The sequence below is a fragment of the Malaclemys terrapin genome, chromosome 2, assembly GCF_027887155.1.
Source record: "Malaclemys terrapin pileata isolate rMalTer1 chromosome 2, rMalTer1.hap1, whole genome shotgun sequence".
Lineage (NCBI taxonomy): Eukaryota > Metazoa > Chordata > Testudines > Emydidae > Malaclemys > Malaclemys terrapin.
The window spans coordinates 43,242,268-43,260,340 of record NC_071506.1 but is presented as its reverse complement, the minus strand read 5'-3'; the positions used below and the strand labels follow the sequence as shown (position 1 = coordinate 43,260,340).

Sequence of the window (18,073 nt, the reverse complement as noted above, 5' to 3'; positions counted from 1 at the left end):
TAGTAAAGTGACATCAAATGCTAACCTATCATAGAACAACATATCTTTATCTTTGGCATGTTTCCTACAAAAATGAGCATTGCTCAAAGAGAACAAAATGTTTTGGTCAGCCGGAATACAGGAGAGGGAAAAATCTAACATTCCATTCAGATACAGAAACTCAATTCTTGGCAAGCCAATAAACTAGCATGAATTTAAGTCCACAGATTATCTATTGTTTGTAGAATTTATATTAGACTGTTATGGCCAAATCCTTTTCTATCTCTTGCTAGCTTAACTATCAAACTTTTCCAGTCTACATCACACTTTACCTGCACTGCTATCTGGACACTTACTATCTTGCTCTCAGCGAGATATGTAGTTTGAACACAACAGTGGGAGCCAAAGACTCGTCACTTCTCTGGCAGCTCTCATGCTAGTTTCCACCTTGGCCTTGAATGAGGGAGAGCGGCGGAGTGACTTAATTTCCCCACCCATTTCTGGCTGGCCAGAAAACATGAATTCTGTTCATGCACAAAAAAGCTGAGGTTTAAAAGTTTGTTTGCTCTGATGCAGAGTGAAAATGAGACTTTGAAACTTTTCATCATAAAATGAGTAAGCAAGCTCCTGTCCCAGAACAGCCAATAGTGCAGGTGGCAGGGCAATCAACTGACATGTAGGGGACTGATATTCAAGTCCCTGTTCTGCCTGAGTCAGTGCTCTAGAGTCGGTCTCTCTCTGGCCCAATGTATATTTAATTATTTATACACAGTGGAACAGCTTCAATATGAGAGATTAAAAGAGAACAAGAGGCTGAAGGCAGGTGGTTAGGCACTCACTTAGGATGCAAGAGACCCAAGTTAAAGTCCTAGCTCTGAACTGAGCACAGCAGGACCTTTCACCTGGGTCTCCCACATACAAGATGAGTTCCCTAACCACTGATCTTTTGGCTATTTGGGGGTGGCATTCTCTCCCTCTCTAAGTTTGGCAATAAATTCCATTCAGGACCTGAAAAACCTTCATCAGACTTGAAACTTTTCTTGGGAAGTGGCATTTGCTGAAAAATAATAATTCATCAACAATTTCATGATCAGCTTTAGATAATATCGATCTTGCTACTTCACAGGGCATTATGAAAAAGAGAATTAATGGTTGTAAGTGATTTGAAGAATAAAAGTGCTAAATATGATGATCTCTTATTTTGTACCTGGTCTTTCCTGAGCAGACTATGAAGTATCATTTTCTTCAGAGGTGGAGACAAGAACCCATTTCAAGTCGCTTCTCAAGGACTATAACCCTCAAATTTGAAGTACAGTTGTCAGGAAGAGAATCTCACTCTGTACTCCCAGCTAATCGTTATTTTCTCTTTGACTAAGTCCAAGGCTGCAAGAGCTCCACATTCCCCAAACTGACAATTAATTAATAACAGTTCAGCTAATTCAGAGAGTTCAAGATGACTATGATTAACTAGTCTGATCTCCTGTATGACATTGACACAAGTCATTCAACTGGCAGGTTGCCCCTGCTTCTGTACATTACTTACAAAAGAGGAGGGAGAATGGCAAAGAAATTTGAGCCAGGACCTCTCAGCATCACATCCTTCTGTTTTTGAGGAGCCCAAATGGCACCACCAGACTTCAACTACCACATGGCTAGAGAGGGCTGATGATTATGTACCTCTGTAATAGACGGCTTGAAGGGCCAGTTGGCCTAGTGGTTGGAGTGTTTGACTTCCTGCCGCCTACTTCTGTGCTCAGGGTGCTTTAGTTTTTAAGGCAAGGGGTAGGGAAACCCAGGCCCTCCTACTCCACTGGGCCCCAGCTCAGGGCCTTTGTAAATCAACTCCTGAGTTGGGGAGCTCCAAGCAGGAAGTCTATGTTCACTGCTCTGTGCTATTTCCTACTGTTGCCCCTTCAGTTTGCAGCATGGCCCCTATAGTTCAAGTTCCTGGCTTGTCTCTAGTAGTGCCCCCTTGTGCACCCTAGGCAGCATCCTGCTGTGGTTCCAGGTTCCTCTGAGTGGGGCAGCCATAAATTTGATGGGGTCATTACCCTCACAAGGTTTCCACACTTCGGTCATCCAGGTTCCCCTTAGGCCGGGTGCTTCTAGGTCTCCTTCTCTTTTGGCTAGTGGCTGCCTCTGCTGGCAGGCTAGTGAGCCTTCCCTCAGGTAGGGAAGCAGCTACTTCCTGCCTCTTCACAAGTCAGCCACAAACTGAGTCAGGCTTCCATCTTTTCTCTCCCCTCCAGGCCTGGCATTTGCTGCTGCTATAACAGGCAGGGGGTTGCTGGGCCCAAAAGCTCTCTTTAACCTCTTCTGTGCTGGCGGGCCAATTTTACAGCCGGAAGCAAACTACCTTGCCACTGTGAACTGGGAAAGACTGCCCCTCTCATATTCCTATTTGTAGTGGAATGGACTTGGAGATTTAGGAACATACTCAAATACAGTAACACTTATTTTGGCCCATTTCTACCTCTAACATGATGGTGGCTCCTACCTTGAACATTTTAGAATGACAACTGGACCATTGCTGCTGCAGTGTTGCTCGGTGACTACTAGACATGATTTTTGGATGCTTCTTGTATCTCAAAGGATTCATCAGATACTGGCTGTCTGAGTTGCCCTAACAGCAATAAACTATACAGTAACTAATGCCCACTGGGCATTACATGACCAAAATTCATGCTTCCATCCATGTATAGCATGAGATCAGTGGTAATTTTATACTAACCCATTTCTGCATGCCCATAAAGAATGTAGTTATCATCATCAATCAAGTACACTCAGATGCAGTCTGACTCCATTCTCTCATCTTTCCACACATTGATGGGGGGAAATTACTGTCTCGATTGCGCCTGCCTATATACTACTTATCAGTTCTGATCCCTCATAGTCATAGCACACTTTGCTAATCTACTTTTATCTATGTGCTACAAAAAAATAATATAAATGATTAATCTTCTGTGCTCTTTGATGAAATCCTTCGTGTACAGAGGTGTTTATCAGACACTGCTAGGTTATGCATATATGTTTTCTATAATAATCATCACCTTAAAGGTCATCCTGTTGATCAGTAAATGTGCTTTAAAAACCATACAATCCAATAATACCACAGTGATGGACATGGCATAAGATCCTACATAGATGCTATGACACAATCACCCAGCACACCACAATATTACTATTTTAAACTGTAATGTTTTGGATGACTGCAGTATTTTTGAGGATTTTTCCATTATATTCTACTATTTGACCTTTATACAAAGTGTTAGTGAGCAGTAGTTTCCAAGTACATACATTCTGACATCTCAAAGGGACTTAAGTAATACAACTTGTCATTTCTTTTACTGCTTTCACTGCACAAATGTTAATATACTAACAGATACAAGGAAGGATAAAAATGCAGGTAGTGCCAATGTTTTAATTTTATCATAGAAGCACTTCATTTGCAAAAAGAATGTTACTTCCAACGTTGCACAGTCTAGTTATTTAAATGCATCCAGAGTATGCCAGAGCAAAGGTTCAAACTTGTGAGTGGGCATTCTTCCAGCCTAAAGATAGGAATGGGTGGAGACAGTGAAAAGACCATGTATATGTATAGAGGTAAGCAAGTCAACAAAAGCTTTGCTCATGTTAAGTACTTAAAAGTCTCTGGTCCTGACTGAGGACAAAACAAGAATAAGCTAAGTAAAAAGACAGAATATCCAAGCTTTATAGTGCAGGCTCCAATAGTCTGGTTAAGGTGAGCATTAATACTTTTTTCCTATTAAAAAAGTATTTTGTGAACACCACAGGAAAATTGTATTGTAATTTTAAAATTAATTTATAATTCACAAACAGTACTCTTGCTTTCCCCTCAAAGAACAGCTGCAGTAACGGTAATGCTTCAAGTAAAGTTCCCCATACCTTCCCCTCTGTTCCTCAATCACATCAAGAGCAGCAGCTTCCAGGGTTGAGAAGATAATTTTGTTTCCCAAGATTTTTCAATGTGGACACTTTTACAACTAGCAAGCAAATAGACACTGCCAGACATTTCCTTAGCTTTAACTTTTCAGTCTTATTCATATCACCCATTTTTGTGGCTGGTAGAAATCCCAGAAGCAATCCTCCTAATGTCTGCCCATCCTAATTTTACCCGTTTGTTGTTAAAAGAAGATGCCATCTCTAATTCTGTAAACTCGAAAATGAATTCCGAATAGATTTGATTAAATTGGAATGTTGTACAAAGAGGGAGAAAGTTGATGGAAAGGATGTTTCTCCCTTTCTCTCCTTATGCATAAAATCTTTGAAGAGGGAAAAAACACAACACCCCTATGCTTCTGCACTTTATCTGACTATTGCGAGTGGGTTAGCAGCTTGTGGAAGAGCACAGTGGTTTAGACACATGTAAGAAGAGTACAGCAGAAAGTCTGAGTCTGAGGCCAGTCCATAAACCAGAAGTGCAAATTCAAGGAAGAGGAGTTTTCTCTAATTTACAATAAGCTCTAGTTTTCCAGTCTGCTGCTCAGCCCAGGAGGTACCTTCTGATGATTTTCAGCAGGGTGGTATTTAAAAATAGGCCAGTACAATGGGGGCCACGGAAGGACAGATGTTAAATGCTGCTTTACGAGTAGCTCAGTTTTTCAGCCAAATCGATAGTACAGTAAATGGCCAGAGGAAAATGGCTAGGCTGCGGGAGGACTGCAAGAACTCCCTTCCCCCCGGCTGAAAGCAGGGGGCGGCAAGGCTGTGTTTGCCCCAAGCTGAGGAAGGAGAGCGGGCAGGCTCTGAGGGTCCCAACGGGAGACGCTCGGGCTCTTTGCACCTGTGCTCCGGGGAGGCACGTTGCTGCAGGGCTGCGCCCCAGCCCGGTTTAGCAGCGGTGCGGGACTCCGGCGGGCGTACGAGGCAAAGGGGCCTGGGGAAGGGAGGTTTCCCCGCAGGCAGCGAGTCAGGGCGCTACGGCTCGCCCGGCCCAGCAGCTGCCCTTGCCGAGAGGTCGGGCGGGGGCCCGCGCTAGGGCGGCAGAGGCGAGGCAACCCCATCTCCCGTTAGGCGGCGGCTCAGGGGGAGGGGCCTGGCTCTCGCGCGGCGGGCGTCCCGCCTCAAAGGGGCAGAGCTGTGGGCGCCCCTCCCCCTTCGCGCCGGCCCCGCCCGCTCCGGCCGGGTCACCCCCGGGAGCTCGGAGGGGACGGGCCGCTGCGCTGGGACCGCTTCGCGGCACCGCCGGTGAGTCCAGGCCTCCTGCGTCATGTGGCCCCTTCCCCACGCAGCCAATGGGCGGCCCGGCCCTAGCGACAGGGGGTTATAATCCGCGGCGCGTCATCACCCCCGCCTGCGGGGTGTTCTTCGGTCGCTGCCGTTTGGGTGCGCGCAGGAGCCGGGCGCGCCGGTCTGGCAGCTCCGCGCCATCCTCCCCTCCCGCTCCCGGGCGCGCAGGCAGGGGCTCCCCGGCTGTGGCCGGGAGCGCGTCCCCAGAGCTGGCCAGGTGCGTGTCCACACAGCCCGGGGCGTGCGGCGGGCTGCGCGAGTGCCCTAGCCGGGGGGCACGTCCACAGAGCCGCTGTGCCTTGCTGTGGGGCTGCGTCACCCCGCTGTGCCGCTCGTCCGGAGCCGGGCGGGGGCGGGGTGTGTGTGACGGGGACTGGTGCCGTCGCGCTGGGTGGTGGGTGGCGGGGCGGCGCGCGCTGCCTCCCGGTGCGGCGGGGGAGGCTGATGTGCGCGGGGGCTGTGGCGCGGGGGCCGCTGTAGGGTTATTCGCGCTCCATCCTCAAGGATGTGCGGCTGCTGCTGCTAAGGCTGCTCGCTGGTGGCACAAACCGCCTGTGTGTGTCTCGTCTGTCTCCCTTGAATGTTGGAGAGCTGCTGCTGCTCCTCTTTCTCCGCGCTCTCCTTGGTAACCTCTCTGCCTTGCTTTCCCTGGGCTGGTCCTGCTGCTTTGTGGATGTTGGCGGCTTCTTGTTGTGACAGGAGAATGTGTGTGTGTCCTGGGCCCAGGCGGATCGGTATGTATCTTGCACTCATCCTTGCTGAGTACCTGGGACTGGGGTCGGGTGGGAGCTAAAGAAGGGATAGTGGTTCTCAAACTGGGGGTTGGGACCCCTCAGGGGGTCACCAGGTTATTACATGGGGGGAGGGAGCTGTCAGCCTCCACTCCAAATCCCACTTTGCCTCCAGCATTTATAATGGTGTTAAGTATGTAAAGAAGTGTTTTTAATTTAAAAGGGGGGTTGCACACAGAGGCTTGCTATGTGAAAGGGGTCACCAGTACAAAAGTTTGAGAACCACTTCCTGCATGAGAGAAGGGCTAGCTGGCTCTTAATGGGGGCTGACACCTGACCAGCTAAAACTCCTGCCTAATGGTTCCTCTCTCCCCAGCATCCATTCTCAATAGACTAGACTGGTTCATTTTCCTGAACAGCTCTGTTTGGCTTTTGAAACTGGCATGGGGTAGGTTTCATATTGCAAGATATGGGGGTTTCTGATGCAATTAATTAATCATTAGTACTTTTTAGGGAGGAACCAAATTTTTTTTGTGTAGCACCAAAATATGGTGACTTTTAATATATTGACTAAAACAAATGTTCCAGGGCCTTAAAAATGTTATAAAATTATATATTCATACCTAAATAGTACATTACTATAGTGATAAGCACTATAAAAAGATCTGGAATCTGTATAGCTATAAACACAATGTTTATAAAGCATTTATGGTCTGAAAAGTGTTATTTCCAGGCCATTCCCTGGAGGCTCTTTTAAGGAAGGCTTGGCTCTAATCACTTGACAAGCTGACTAGTAATATTTCCAACTAATTTTGCCTTTGAGTTCTTCCTGTTTCTTTGTCTTGTCTTGTACCAAATTTTCACTACTTGGTTCTTAAATTACTTTGTGTGGACCACCATGAAAGTATCCTGTCTAGTTGTGGTCTGAAGCCATACTTTGTATCAGTGTTTATAGGGGTAACTGAGCAGGCTTGTAGTAATTCTGTACCTTGTCAGTGAATTCAGCACTTCACTTAACTGTTAGCTTTAATAAATCCTGGCTCATTATGCTAACGTTCAAAATAGGCTGCTCATGCACATGTCAGTATAGGATGTGATCCGCTGTAAAGCATACAGGGCAAGGAAAAGCTTAAGTATGTTTGCAGTTACAAAAACAAAAATGAAAAACGTGAGCCTGCCTTCTCAATGCTTTTCACTTTTACTTCACGTCCTCTCTCTGTATGTTTTCCCTATGTTGTTGATGGGTGTGGGTTTTTTTTAAACTGGTACAGATAAGGTTTTTGCTAACTTAACCTCTGGTGGCACTGCAGAGCCAATACAGCTGCAAAACATTATTTGTATTTTTGCTTCATCATGGATCAAACAACAAAAACTTAGCAGAGTTCTTTCTACAAAATTGCTAGGGTAGGGTGATTTGTGAAGCTGAACACAATTTGACTTTGAAATTCGCAATCATAAAATTTTGATTCAATAAACATCTGATGAAGAAAAAATACAGAACACCCAATATCCGCTTTTCTGACCATAAGTATACCTAAAGAACCTATTGAGACTTTTTTGTCTTGCTAAAAAAGATGCTACGTGAACATGACCCTCAAAAGTAATATGTATATAGAACTTTCTGCATACTTCTGTAATAGAAGGGACTATTAGAGTTAGCTAGCGAAGTGATACTGGAATGCTTTGTGTGTGTGTGTGTTCAAGCCTGTCCTTTCCAACCTACTTGCCCAGGTCAAGTTGGAAGCTTTCTTGGGTGAATGCCATCAACTTTGACAAGTTATAAGCTTTCACTCTAATTTTAAAAATAAATAAATCAAGCAACCTAGACCTTATTATGGTCCAGATATGAATTGTGTAAACCAGTGCAGTGCTTTGTTTGTTAAGTCTACAGACAGGTGTGTTTCAGTACATCTGCTGAAGCTGGGGAAAGCTGTGGACAACAGCAGAAGTGAAAACTAACCAGTTTTATGAGTTTTCACAACTGGTTTTAGGAGCCCCATAAGGTGCAATGGAAACAGACAACAATTGAGTCAGTTTTCACTGAGGCAGACACTAAAGCTATTCATTGTGGATGAAGATCCAAAAACAGAATTAGAAAAGGAGTAGAGTAGCAGAGACACCACCACTATAGCTGAATACAGAAAGGTGAAGGAGGGGTAGAGTAGCGGAGACCTTCACACCCACTTACCTTATGGCAAGAGCCGAGAAAATGACAGGGAATATTATCCCTTCTAAAGCCTGCGTGGGAGGGCAGCTTCAAATGTATTAGATGGTTATTAGCTGGAGGCTGACCTAAATGATAGAGCCCTTGAGCTGAGTCTGGGGACAGCATGCTGGTAAGAATTTTAGCACCCTGCCCTTTCAAAGTAGTCTGTGGTTGGAGAGAGCCTTGCCTGCTCTGCTGCATGTTCACTTAGGATTGGGGTGGCAGCCTGTTGTTACTAAGGGGTATAGTCTTCAGTGTATTAGGTCTCTGGTAAAACTTCTGAGCTATGTGGCTGGGAGTGGGATGGGTGGGAGAGACTGAAGCTAAAAAGAGGAAGTGTGTTTGTTTCATCTAAAAATACACAGACCTAAAGAGGGGAACTTTTTGAGGGGAAAATGGGAGGAGAGCGTGGAGGGAGTGAAGGAAGAGGAAATGTGCTGATGACACATGAAGAAAAGGGATACCATGATCTTATAGAAAAAGTAGAATGAAACTGAGAAGTAATAGAGCTGGTTGAATTGTAATCACCAAATGTTATATTGGCATTGGTATTTGTCAGTTTATTAACAAATACTTGGTTCATTATGTGACCACCTTTATAGCGGGGCAAATGCATTCTTTAATACTGTTGAAGTTAGTTGCATCACACAATTCTGATTAGTAACATTACTTATGTACTGATTTTTAATTGTATGACTTTAGCAGGGACCATTATCTGGAGTGATGTGGTGGTGGTCAGTGCATCTTCAACCTAGCTTCTTTTTAGGGGAGTTGTTCTTGAGTAATCTATTCAGTTGCTATGTAGAATACTTTTGCTTGATTCCTTTGTAGTAGAGCTCCTGTCTTGAACCTTTCTAGCAAGAAGCCACTTTTTAATCTTGGGGTGGGGATTTGAAATCTGGCATCCTGTCCCCTTGCACAAAGCTTGCAAATAAAAGCCTTAACTACAAAAAAAAAAAAAAAAAGAAAAAGAAAAAATCCCTTTTTAGTTTATAAGTGAGAGACTAGTTTTGTAATGAGAATTTTTTTTTAAATAAAGAACATTAACATCTTATTCTGGACACTTTTCCCCTGAGAATAAGACATTGGAACAAACTATAGTTTCTAGTAATTGAAAATGTAGATGCTCTCAAGTTGTTTCTACAAGGCAGAAGGCCATTATTATAAGACTTAATCTACAGGTATGAATCTCTTGGCTCATTTATGCTATAATCTTTAGTTTTCAAACTCTCAATTTAAGGGGGCATTCCTAAAGTTAATAGAACTGTCAGTGCAGATAACTTTGTGTAGGCCCCTCTAGAAGGCCTAATTTAGACAGGATACTATGTCTATACAGTAACTCCTCACTTAACATTGTAGTTATGTTCCTGAAAAATGCAACTTTAAGCGAAACAATGTTAAGCAAATCCAATTTCCCCATAAGAATTAATGTAAATGAGGGGGTTAGGTTCCAGGGAATTTTTTTTCACCAGACAAGACTATATTTATACACACAAACAAACTATAAATTTTAAACAATTTAATACTGGTACACAGTGATGATGATTGTGAAGCTTGGTTGAGGTGGAGGAGTCAGAGGGTGGGATATTTCCCAGGGAATGCCTTACTGCAAAATGATGAACTAACAATTGGCTGAGCCCTCAAGGGTTAATTCTCACACTCCAGAAGGCAGCAGGAATGGAGGAAGGGGAGACAGCATCGCAGACAGAGACATGCATAGTGTGAGCGAGAGATGCGCATTTCCCCTTTAAGTACACTGCCTTGTTAATTAGATCAGCTTGCTGAGACATAGCTGCTTCCAGCAAGTTCCCTCCCTCCCTCCCGAGCTCTGTCCCCCTGCTCTATGGAAGATTGGGTAAGCGGGGTGCAGGAGCAGGGGGGAGAGGGACACCTTGACATTATCCCTCTCTTCCTCCCACCCTGCACGGCAAGCAGGAGTCTCGGGAAGCAGCTCCATGGCAGAGGGCAGGAGCAGCACATGGCAATGGGGGGAGGGACAGGTGCAATTGCTAGCCTGCTGGGCAGCTGCTGCACAGGGAACTTAGGGGAGCGGGGAGCTGCCAGTCCACCCTGGTTCCAAGCCCCCACCAGCTAGCTCCACTCGACTGCTCTTCCTGCAAGCAGTGGACAAAGCAGGCAGCTGCCAAATGACGTTAGAGCATTGCACAACTTTAAACGAGCATGTTCCCTAATTGATCAACAACGAAACGTTAACCGGGTGACTTTAAGTGAGGAGTTACTGTACTGCCCCACAGTGTGCACCCACGTGTTGCTCTGTAACTCTCCCAGATGGACATTGTGGGCATAAACCTAAAGGTCTCACATTTGCACTAATGTTCCCTTGAAAGTCCAATAATTATTTTAGTAAGGAAGCTTCCAAACTAATCTAAACAGTTTAAGAATTTACTGGCAGGAGCCTCAACACTGGAGAGGCTTCTGATGTAGAAGAGGCTTTAATTAATGCTCTTGAGACTTAATGATATTTGTGTAGAAACTTCAAAGAGAACTACTTAGTGTGCACTTGGGACTCATAGACTCAGTTTGCACCTGCATCATCCACATGGGTGAGTTAAAGTGCAGCACTTTGGTGTGCACTGCTATTTGTGCCCCCCTTAGTCCGAATTGCAGGGCAGTATAGATGTGCCCTCAGTTTGAAGAATTTCAGAGCTCCTTGTATCTGCCAGCATTGAGGCACTCTTCTCACCTCACCACTTCTAGCTTGGAATTAGTTTTGCCCCCTCCACAGCATCTTCTGGCTCCTGGTGGCCCAGGAAGCGAGATTGGGAAGTGAAAGCAGACTTCCAAGGAGTGGCTTACTAGCCTCCAATTTCTTTGTGAATTTATTTTAGCAACCCGCCTAACCATACAAGGATGGTACTCATTTAACTTCCTACTTTGTGTCTGGTACCGAAGACCAAAATATCTAAATCAAATATTTAAGTACAGTATAGTTCACATTGCTCCTGAACAAGATGATACACTTCTGCAAGCATTTTTTTTACACTGCCTTTCCTTCTTCCCCTTCCCTAAAGGGACTCCAGGTGTGGGTGTATAATGGTGTACAATTTCATCAACTTTACTATTTTCCTCACTGTCTTGAAACGCTAACTTATTTTGTTCTATAGCTAAGCTTTCTATGATAGATTTATATCTATGTTAATGCTAACTGCGTCACTAAACCTAGTGGTATGTTGTGTTTTTTCCCTCTTGTCTTTCAGCAATTCCTGTCAGAAGCTCCAGACTGCCATTGTTCTCTGATGCCATGCCAGCACCAACTCAACTGTTTCCATTGATTCGTAACTGCGAGATTGGCAGGATATACAATACAGTGTGCTACTGCCATCACAAACATCTTTGTTGTTTGTCACCTCATTTGGCTCACAATCATTTGAGATGTGCACCTCAGAAGAAACTTGCAACGCTCTGTCCAAAAGAAAATTTTAATCAGTTTATCCATGCAAGGAGCTATGTTTCCACACCACAGAGATTTTACCTCACTCCTCCACAGGTCAACAGCATTCTGAAAGCAAATGAATACAGCTTTAAAGTCCCAGAATTTGATGGCAAAAACGTAAGTTCTATTCTTGGCTTTGATAGCAACCAGTTGCCTGCTAATGCTCCAATAGAAGACAGGAGGAGTGCGGCGACATGCTTACAAACAAGAGGAATGCTTCTAGGTGTATTTGATGGCCACGCAGGCTGTGCTTGTGCTCAGGCTGTCAGTGAAAGACTCTTCTACTACATTGCTGTCTCTTTGTTACCTCATGAGACTCTACTTGAAATAGAAAATGCAGTGGAGAGTGGCCATGCCCTGTTACCCATCTTACAGTGGCACAAGCATCCCAATGATTATTTTAGTAAGGAAGCTTCCAAACTGTATTTCAACAGTTTAAGAACTTACTGGCAGGAGCTCATAGACCTCAACACTGGAGAGACTACTGATGTAAAAGAGGCTTTAATTAATGCTTTCAAGAGGCTTGATAATGATATTTCATTAGAAGCTCAAGTGGGAGATCCAAACTCTTTTCTCAATTACTTGGTACTGCGAGTGGCCTTTTCAGGAGCAACTGCCTGCGTGGCTCATGTAGATGGTGTTGATTTGCATATTGCTAATACTGGTGACAGCAGGGCAATGCTTGGTGTTCAAGAAGAAGATGGATCTTGGTCTGCAGTCACTCTGTCCTACGATCATAATGCACAAAATGAAAGTGAAATAGAACGAGTAAAACTGGAGCACCCGAAGTCTGAAGAGAAAAGTGTTGTAAAACAAGATAGGCTGTTAGGCTTATTGATGCCTTTCAGAGCTTTTGGTGATGTGAAATTCAAGTGGAGCATTGAACTTCAGAAGAGAGTTATAGAATCAGGCCCAGATCAGTTGAATGACAATGAGTATACCAAGTTTATCCCTCCTAACTATCACACTCCTCCATATCTCACAGCTGAGCCAGAGGTCATACATCACAAATTAAGGCCTCAGGATAAATTCCTGGTGTTGGCTACAGATGGCCTGTGGGAGACCATGCATAGGCAGGACGTGGTTAGAATTGTAGGAGAGTATCTCACTGGAGTTCATCACCAACAGCCAATAGCTGTTGGTGGTTATAAGGTAACCCTGGGACAGATGCACGGTCTCCTAACAGAAAGGAGAGCCAGAATCTCCTCGGCATTTGAAGATCAGAATGCAGCAACTCATCTGATACGTCATGCAGTGGGAAATAATGAGTTTGGCACTGTCGATCATGAACGGCTGTCCAAGATGCTTAGTCTTCCAGAAGAGTTGGCTAGGATGTACAGAGATGACATTACAATTATTGTGGTGCAGTTCAACTCTCATATTGTAGGTGCATGTCAAAATGAGGAATTCTGAATTTTAAATGGATGTACAATTTACCAAAGTTGTCATAACAATGACTAATCTGATCAGAAGATGAAAATATACTTGGTGAGCAAACCAGAGTGTCTGCTCATTGGAATTAAAATGTGTGCAAGTACATTTCTCCCTCCATTGCCCAAAGTTTTATTAACTGTGGAAAGTGCTATTGAACTAAGTCTTCCAAGAAGAAGGCACAACATGGAAAGAGGGACTTGAAACAAGTTTGCACTATTGAATCAATGAATGCTGCTAGAACAATATTTTGAGGTTTGGTAGGGGTAGGTGAGAGAGAGAGAGAGAGGAATAGATAACTATTAATCATCACATTGTTTTGACTAGTCATGAAACAAAATCTGCTTGTAAATATCTATATGGCTATCTTACTAGATAAAGATAGGAATCTTGCTGAATATCAGAATTGATAAGAATGAATTTTTGTCTGCAAAGTAGATATGGTTATTCTGCATGTATGTGTGGTGTTTTGACCTTTATTTTTTTTTCTCCCTAGGGAAAGGAAGATGCTTTAAGTAATAGGAAACTAACTTGATAAACTGTATCCTTGTTTTTTTTTTTCCCAATTTTGCTTAGACAATGTCATTCTTCACTTAACATTCTAGGCAAATATATATGTATTTTTAACTTTCAAATGCAACTCTTTAAGCCATAATCAACCAGAACTTAAGATAACTAGGGTAAGCATATTGGGATCTCATAGTAGCTTAAACAAATGCAGTCTTAAATTCCCTCATGTTGACAGTCTTCTGCTTTTGGGGGGCATTTTTTTGCACAACTTTAAAGGCAATAATATCTTTCTGCCATCACTGAAAAATCAACTGCATAAGAAAATTCCCTTATGGAAGACTTCATCTTGCAGTATGAAACCATAACTCTGCCTTTTGCAAAACATGGAAGTATTTTCAGTCAGAACTGTGATGCCTGTTCAAAAGGTCACATCCTTGGCAGGCAATACTACTGTCTGGTACCAAAAATCTCCTCTAATCACATGATGAATTCTAATATGAACTTCTGAAGAGACTAGAAAATCACTGTTTGGTGGCTCAGTACATTAACACTAATGTTAACGTCTTCTGTTGTGGTAGTTTCAGCTGGGTCACATGTACTGGATTACTTAAATATCAACGTCAGGGGAAATTAACTCATGTTTTATATAGGTTGGTAAATTGAAAACATCATAAAGATTAAAATAGCTTGTAAATAGGTGTACTAATAGAGAAAACTAAGTGGCCTGCATGTTGTATGCATAACGATAGTTGCTTTCTTGGCATTACAACATCAATTACTGTAAATCCTTTGAAAGAACTCAATCAGTGAATGCATGTTCTCTTGCATCCACAATTTCATGACAGAAGAAAGTCTCAAATGTTTCTCTGTATTGTAATGACTGAATTGCAAAGTTAAAAGGAGATGACATGGTATTTCAGACTAAATTTTGTACAACTGTAACTACTGAACACATGACTCTAAAGTAGGCATAGAGGCCATCATATCAAGTTTTCAGTCCCTCTTTTACTTTTTATATCTAAATAAGCATAACATGAAACTGAGGGCTTTCTCAACTCAAATAGCATCAGTGGCCCTTTATACACTTAGTGGTATTCCTTTAATTCAAAAACTTATCATTCTGGCTTTTATTGTAGAAACTTTCTTGATTACATGTATTCTCCTAGTAAATAGTTGTGATCTTGTTTCTAGAGGCCCTGGAGCAGTTATAGGTCACCATGTTCAGTATCTTCTATGTTGCATTATAATTATTAAAAAAGTCAGGAAGGTGTTAACTCCCTTTTGGAGTTCTCCGTTATAACTAACTTACTTAAGGAATCTTCTGAGTCAAATTAAAATTATGTTTTTACAACGTGTATAATATCCTGTCTTGGTTGGTCATTAAGCTACTTGAGTTTTCCAATAAACATTAATACTACCAAGTAAGCCTACCACAACCACTGAACTTTATAGTACACACTGTTTTCATCATACAAATGCTGTGCAGCCTTAACAAAATATGTTGGTCTTCCCTGTGTGGGTAGAAGAACCTTGATCTTTACAGCAGAGTTTGCTTCATTTCCTCCTTCACCCTGCCCCACCCCAAATTGAGGATGTTGTCTGGAATGTGAATGACAAACTGGACCTTGGGGGGGGGGGGAGGGAAGAGAACAAACTATAATGTCCCAAACAAGTGTTGGTTGTTAGTCATCATTGGCTTTGTATGTTGCATATTAATGACTAAATGTCATTAGATAAGTTAGTATGCTCTTCTGTCCTCCGTTATGCTGTCTTTCATTCCCTTACGAAATGTATTTAAGCTGTTACATTATTTAGACTTCATTACACTTTTCTACTGTTAAACATAATACATATATTGAAATGTTTAATGTGTGGCTCTCAATATGGGTTTGGTACAAGACCTAACTTGTTAAACCTAACACTGATCCTCTGTGTACAGTAGTCACTTATAAAAATCTTTTTCATACAAAAGATGCACATATATAGGATCAAATGAACCAGTATTTATGTATGGGCTGGAGATTTACTCAAAATGTATGCAGTGAACTGAGGCAGTATAACTGTACTTATTGAACGCCATATGACATAATCTACAACCGTCTTCTAATAGACTTCAATAAAAAGATCAGTTATACAGACGTCACTTTGTCTAAGGTAACACTTTGTTCTGCAGCACACAAGGAACATTTTGCCTTTCTTCCCCTAAAAGCCTGGCTATGGGAGAGAGTTCTAACACATTACAGTACTGCCAGAATTGAAGCTACATTCTGTTAGGCTTTGTACAACACTGTCTAGTGAGACAGTCCCTGCTCTGAAAATATTATTCTAAATTAACAAGGCAGACAAAAGGTTGGGTAGGAAAATAGGAGTGATGCGACTTCTTTGCCAGGGTAATACACCAAGTTAGAGCCAGTTTGAGAATGCAGGTCTCAACTCCTAGCATTGGGCCTTGGCTACTGGACTATACTGCTGTCTTTAATTCTGATCCTAGCTACTGTGAAGCTTGTGTCTCTCCCATACTTATTACTGTGTATATCCTGTATTGATCTTCCTGTTAATCTTCATGGATGGTTGGTGGGTGAGCCTGGTTATGGCCAGGCAAGAAGAAAGGGGAGGGTAACACCAACTGTCAAGCTCAAACTGTTCTCTATTAAACTTGGGGCCTGCTCCTTTTCTATTATGAATATGACATGCAGTGGACCATACTCAATCTGAAAAAAGGAAACGAATATGTCTAATATGCACAAATATGTGATGCAATGGTATAAGTCAGTACTGTGGCACTCCCAAGTATTTTTTTGGTGGTGGGATTTAGAATGTAGAAGAGGAGGATGGGAGTACTCCTGAGGGCATTCTGTACCAAAAAAATAAAAAATTCTGCACAAAAAAAATAAAAATTCTATGCACAATATTTTAAAATTCTGCAAATTTTATTTGTCAAATAAATGTAGAGGCTCTAGCATGGCCACGGGGAGCACAGTCCACTGGCTGCATAAAGGTGTAAGTTCATTATGCAGCTCCCCTCTCCCCCCTGGGACATGGACTCAGCGGTAAGGCTGTACCCAACCCTGACCAGGCCTGCCCCAGAATCACCCCAGGACCCTGCCCCTCTGTGCCAGGTGCACCAGGTGTGGGTGGGTAGGATCAGCAAGGCAGGATGCAAGTGTGGAGGGGCTTAATTTGGAGGATTCAGGTGTGGGTTGAGAGGGCTCTGTGTGGGGGCAATCTGGGTGCACAGGGGCTTGTTGGGGGGGGTTCTGGGTGCAATGGTAATAGGACTCTGTAGGGGAGTACAGGTGAAGGTGGTTGAGGCTCAGCAGGTGGGTGTGGGAGGGATAGAGCTCAGCAGGGGCGTCCAGATGCTGGGGGAGTGGGGCTTGGTGGGGTGGGGATCTTGGTGTGGGGGGGCTTGTTGGGGTGGTCCAGGTTCAGGGGAAAGGGGGCTCATTGTGGGTGGGTGAGGCTTGGCAGGAGGGTCTGGGTAGGAGGGGGTCTGGATGCATGGGAGTTGGGTGGATGGGGGAGCAGCTCCCTGCACATGGATCCCTCCCCCTGCAGCTGTGAAGCGATGGGATGCAGGAAGGGGGGGAGAGTTTGCAGAGCTTCCTGCAGCTGGGGGAGAAATCTGGGGATGGGTCTGACCTGGCCCTGGCTGCCATGCAGGGAAAAAAGCCCCATCCTCTCCAGCCCAGCCGGGACTAGCAGCTGAGTCTAGTGCAGTGTAGCAGCTACCAGCCAGGTATTCCCCATCCCGCCCCTTGCCCCATAGTGATTTGCCTCTCTGCCAGCTGCCCTGGGCACCCAAAATATACTGCTGGGGGGATGGGGACCTTGCCTGACCATTCTTGTGGCTTCCCTTTGCTTCCCCATCAGAAAGTCATTTTTCTGCAGAGAAGCAAAGAAATCTGTGGGGGACATAAAGTCTGTGCATCCACTGTGGCCCAGAATTCCCCCAGGAGTAGATGGGAGGAACTATTTCTGAAGTCAGATAGAACTAACTTCTTGCCTAAATTTTGTTTATAGTTGATGTCAAGTGAAGACCGCATTTAAACTTAAGTGCTGTGGGAGAGAACACTGTTGTAGAATAGTAACTGATATTTGTTGGGGCACTCCTGCTTCCTAACTTGCCTAAAGCAACTTCACAGCACCATTGCATTTTAATGCAAATATATACCCTTCCTATAGTTTGTCTTGCTGCAACCTAACCTTCAGATATGTGGTGTTTACTTCAAGCTATCTTATGGGATAGATGATGTGAGCCCCAATGCACTGTGGTTAGTTCTCTAGCACTGGTATATAATAACCCCACCACTTCTGCTTCTACTGCAAAAATAAATGCCTCCTAGATGGAGGTACTGAAGAAAACACACTAAATCTGTAGGAGCTGCCTTGAATAACTTTTCACAACACTCGTTAAATAGAAGTTAAGCAGTTCAATGTTACAATTTATATTTAATTCATATTCTGAAGATATATCCATGTTAAAGTGAATATAATCACTCTGTTGGCCAG

At 43.5% G+C, this 18,073-nt stretch overlaps 1 protein-coding gene across 5 annotated transcripts; it reads left to right on the top strand.

The window, feature by feature from the left end:
* The first annotated feature begins 5,003 nt into the window (after nucleotides 1-5,003).
* PDP1 (pyruvate dehydrogenase phosphatase catalytic subunit 1) lies at nucleotides 5,004-15,704 on the top strand. 5 transcript variants are annotated; one of them, XM_054017746.1, is made up of 3 exons: nucleotides 5,004-5,187; nucleotides 5,929-5,963; nucleotides 11,385-15,704. In XM_054017746.1, exons 2-3 carry the CDS (start codon nucleotides 5,933-5,935, stop codon nucleotides 13,031-13,033), a joined length of 1,680 nt encoding a protein of 559 aa, XP_053873721.1. In that variant the 5' UTR covers nucleotides 5,004-5,187; nucleotides 5,929-5,932; the 3' UTR covers nucleotides 13,034-15,704. The 5 variants fall into 5 exon arrangements, with proteins under 5 accessions (XP_053873721.1, XP_053873719.1, XP_053873720.1 ...); XM_054017742.1 differs by lacking the exon at nucleotides 5,004-5,187 and adding an exon at nucleotides 6,337-6,408 and having other exon boundaries at nucleotides 5,705-5,963; XM_054017744.1 differs by lacking the exon at nucleotides 5,929-5,963 and having other exon boundaries at nucleotides 5,107-5,187.
* Nucleotides 15,705-18,073: the final 2,369 nt, after the last annotated feature.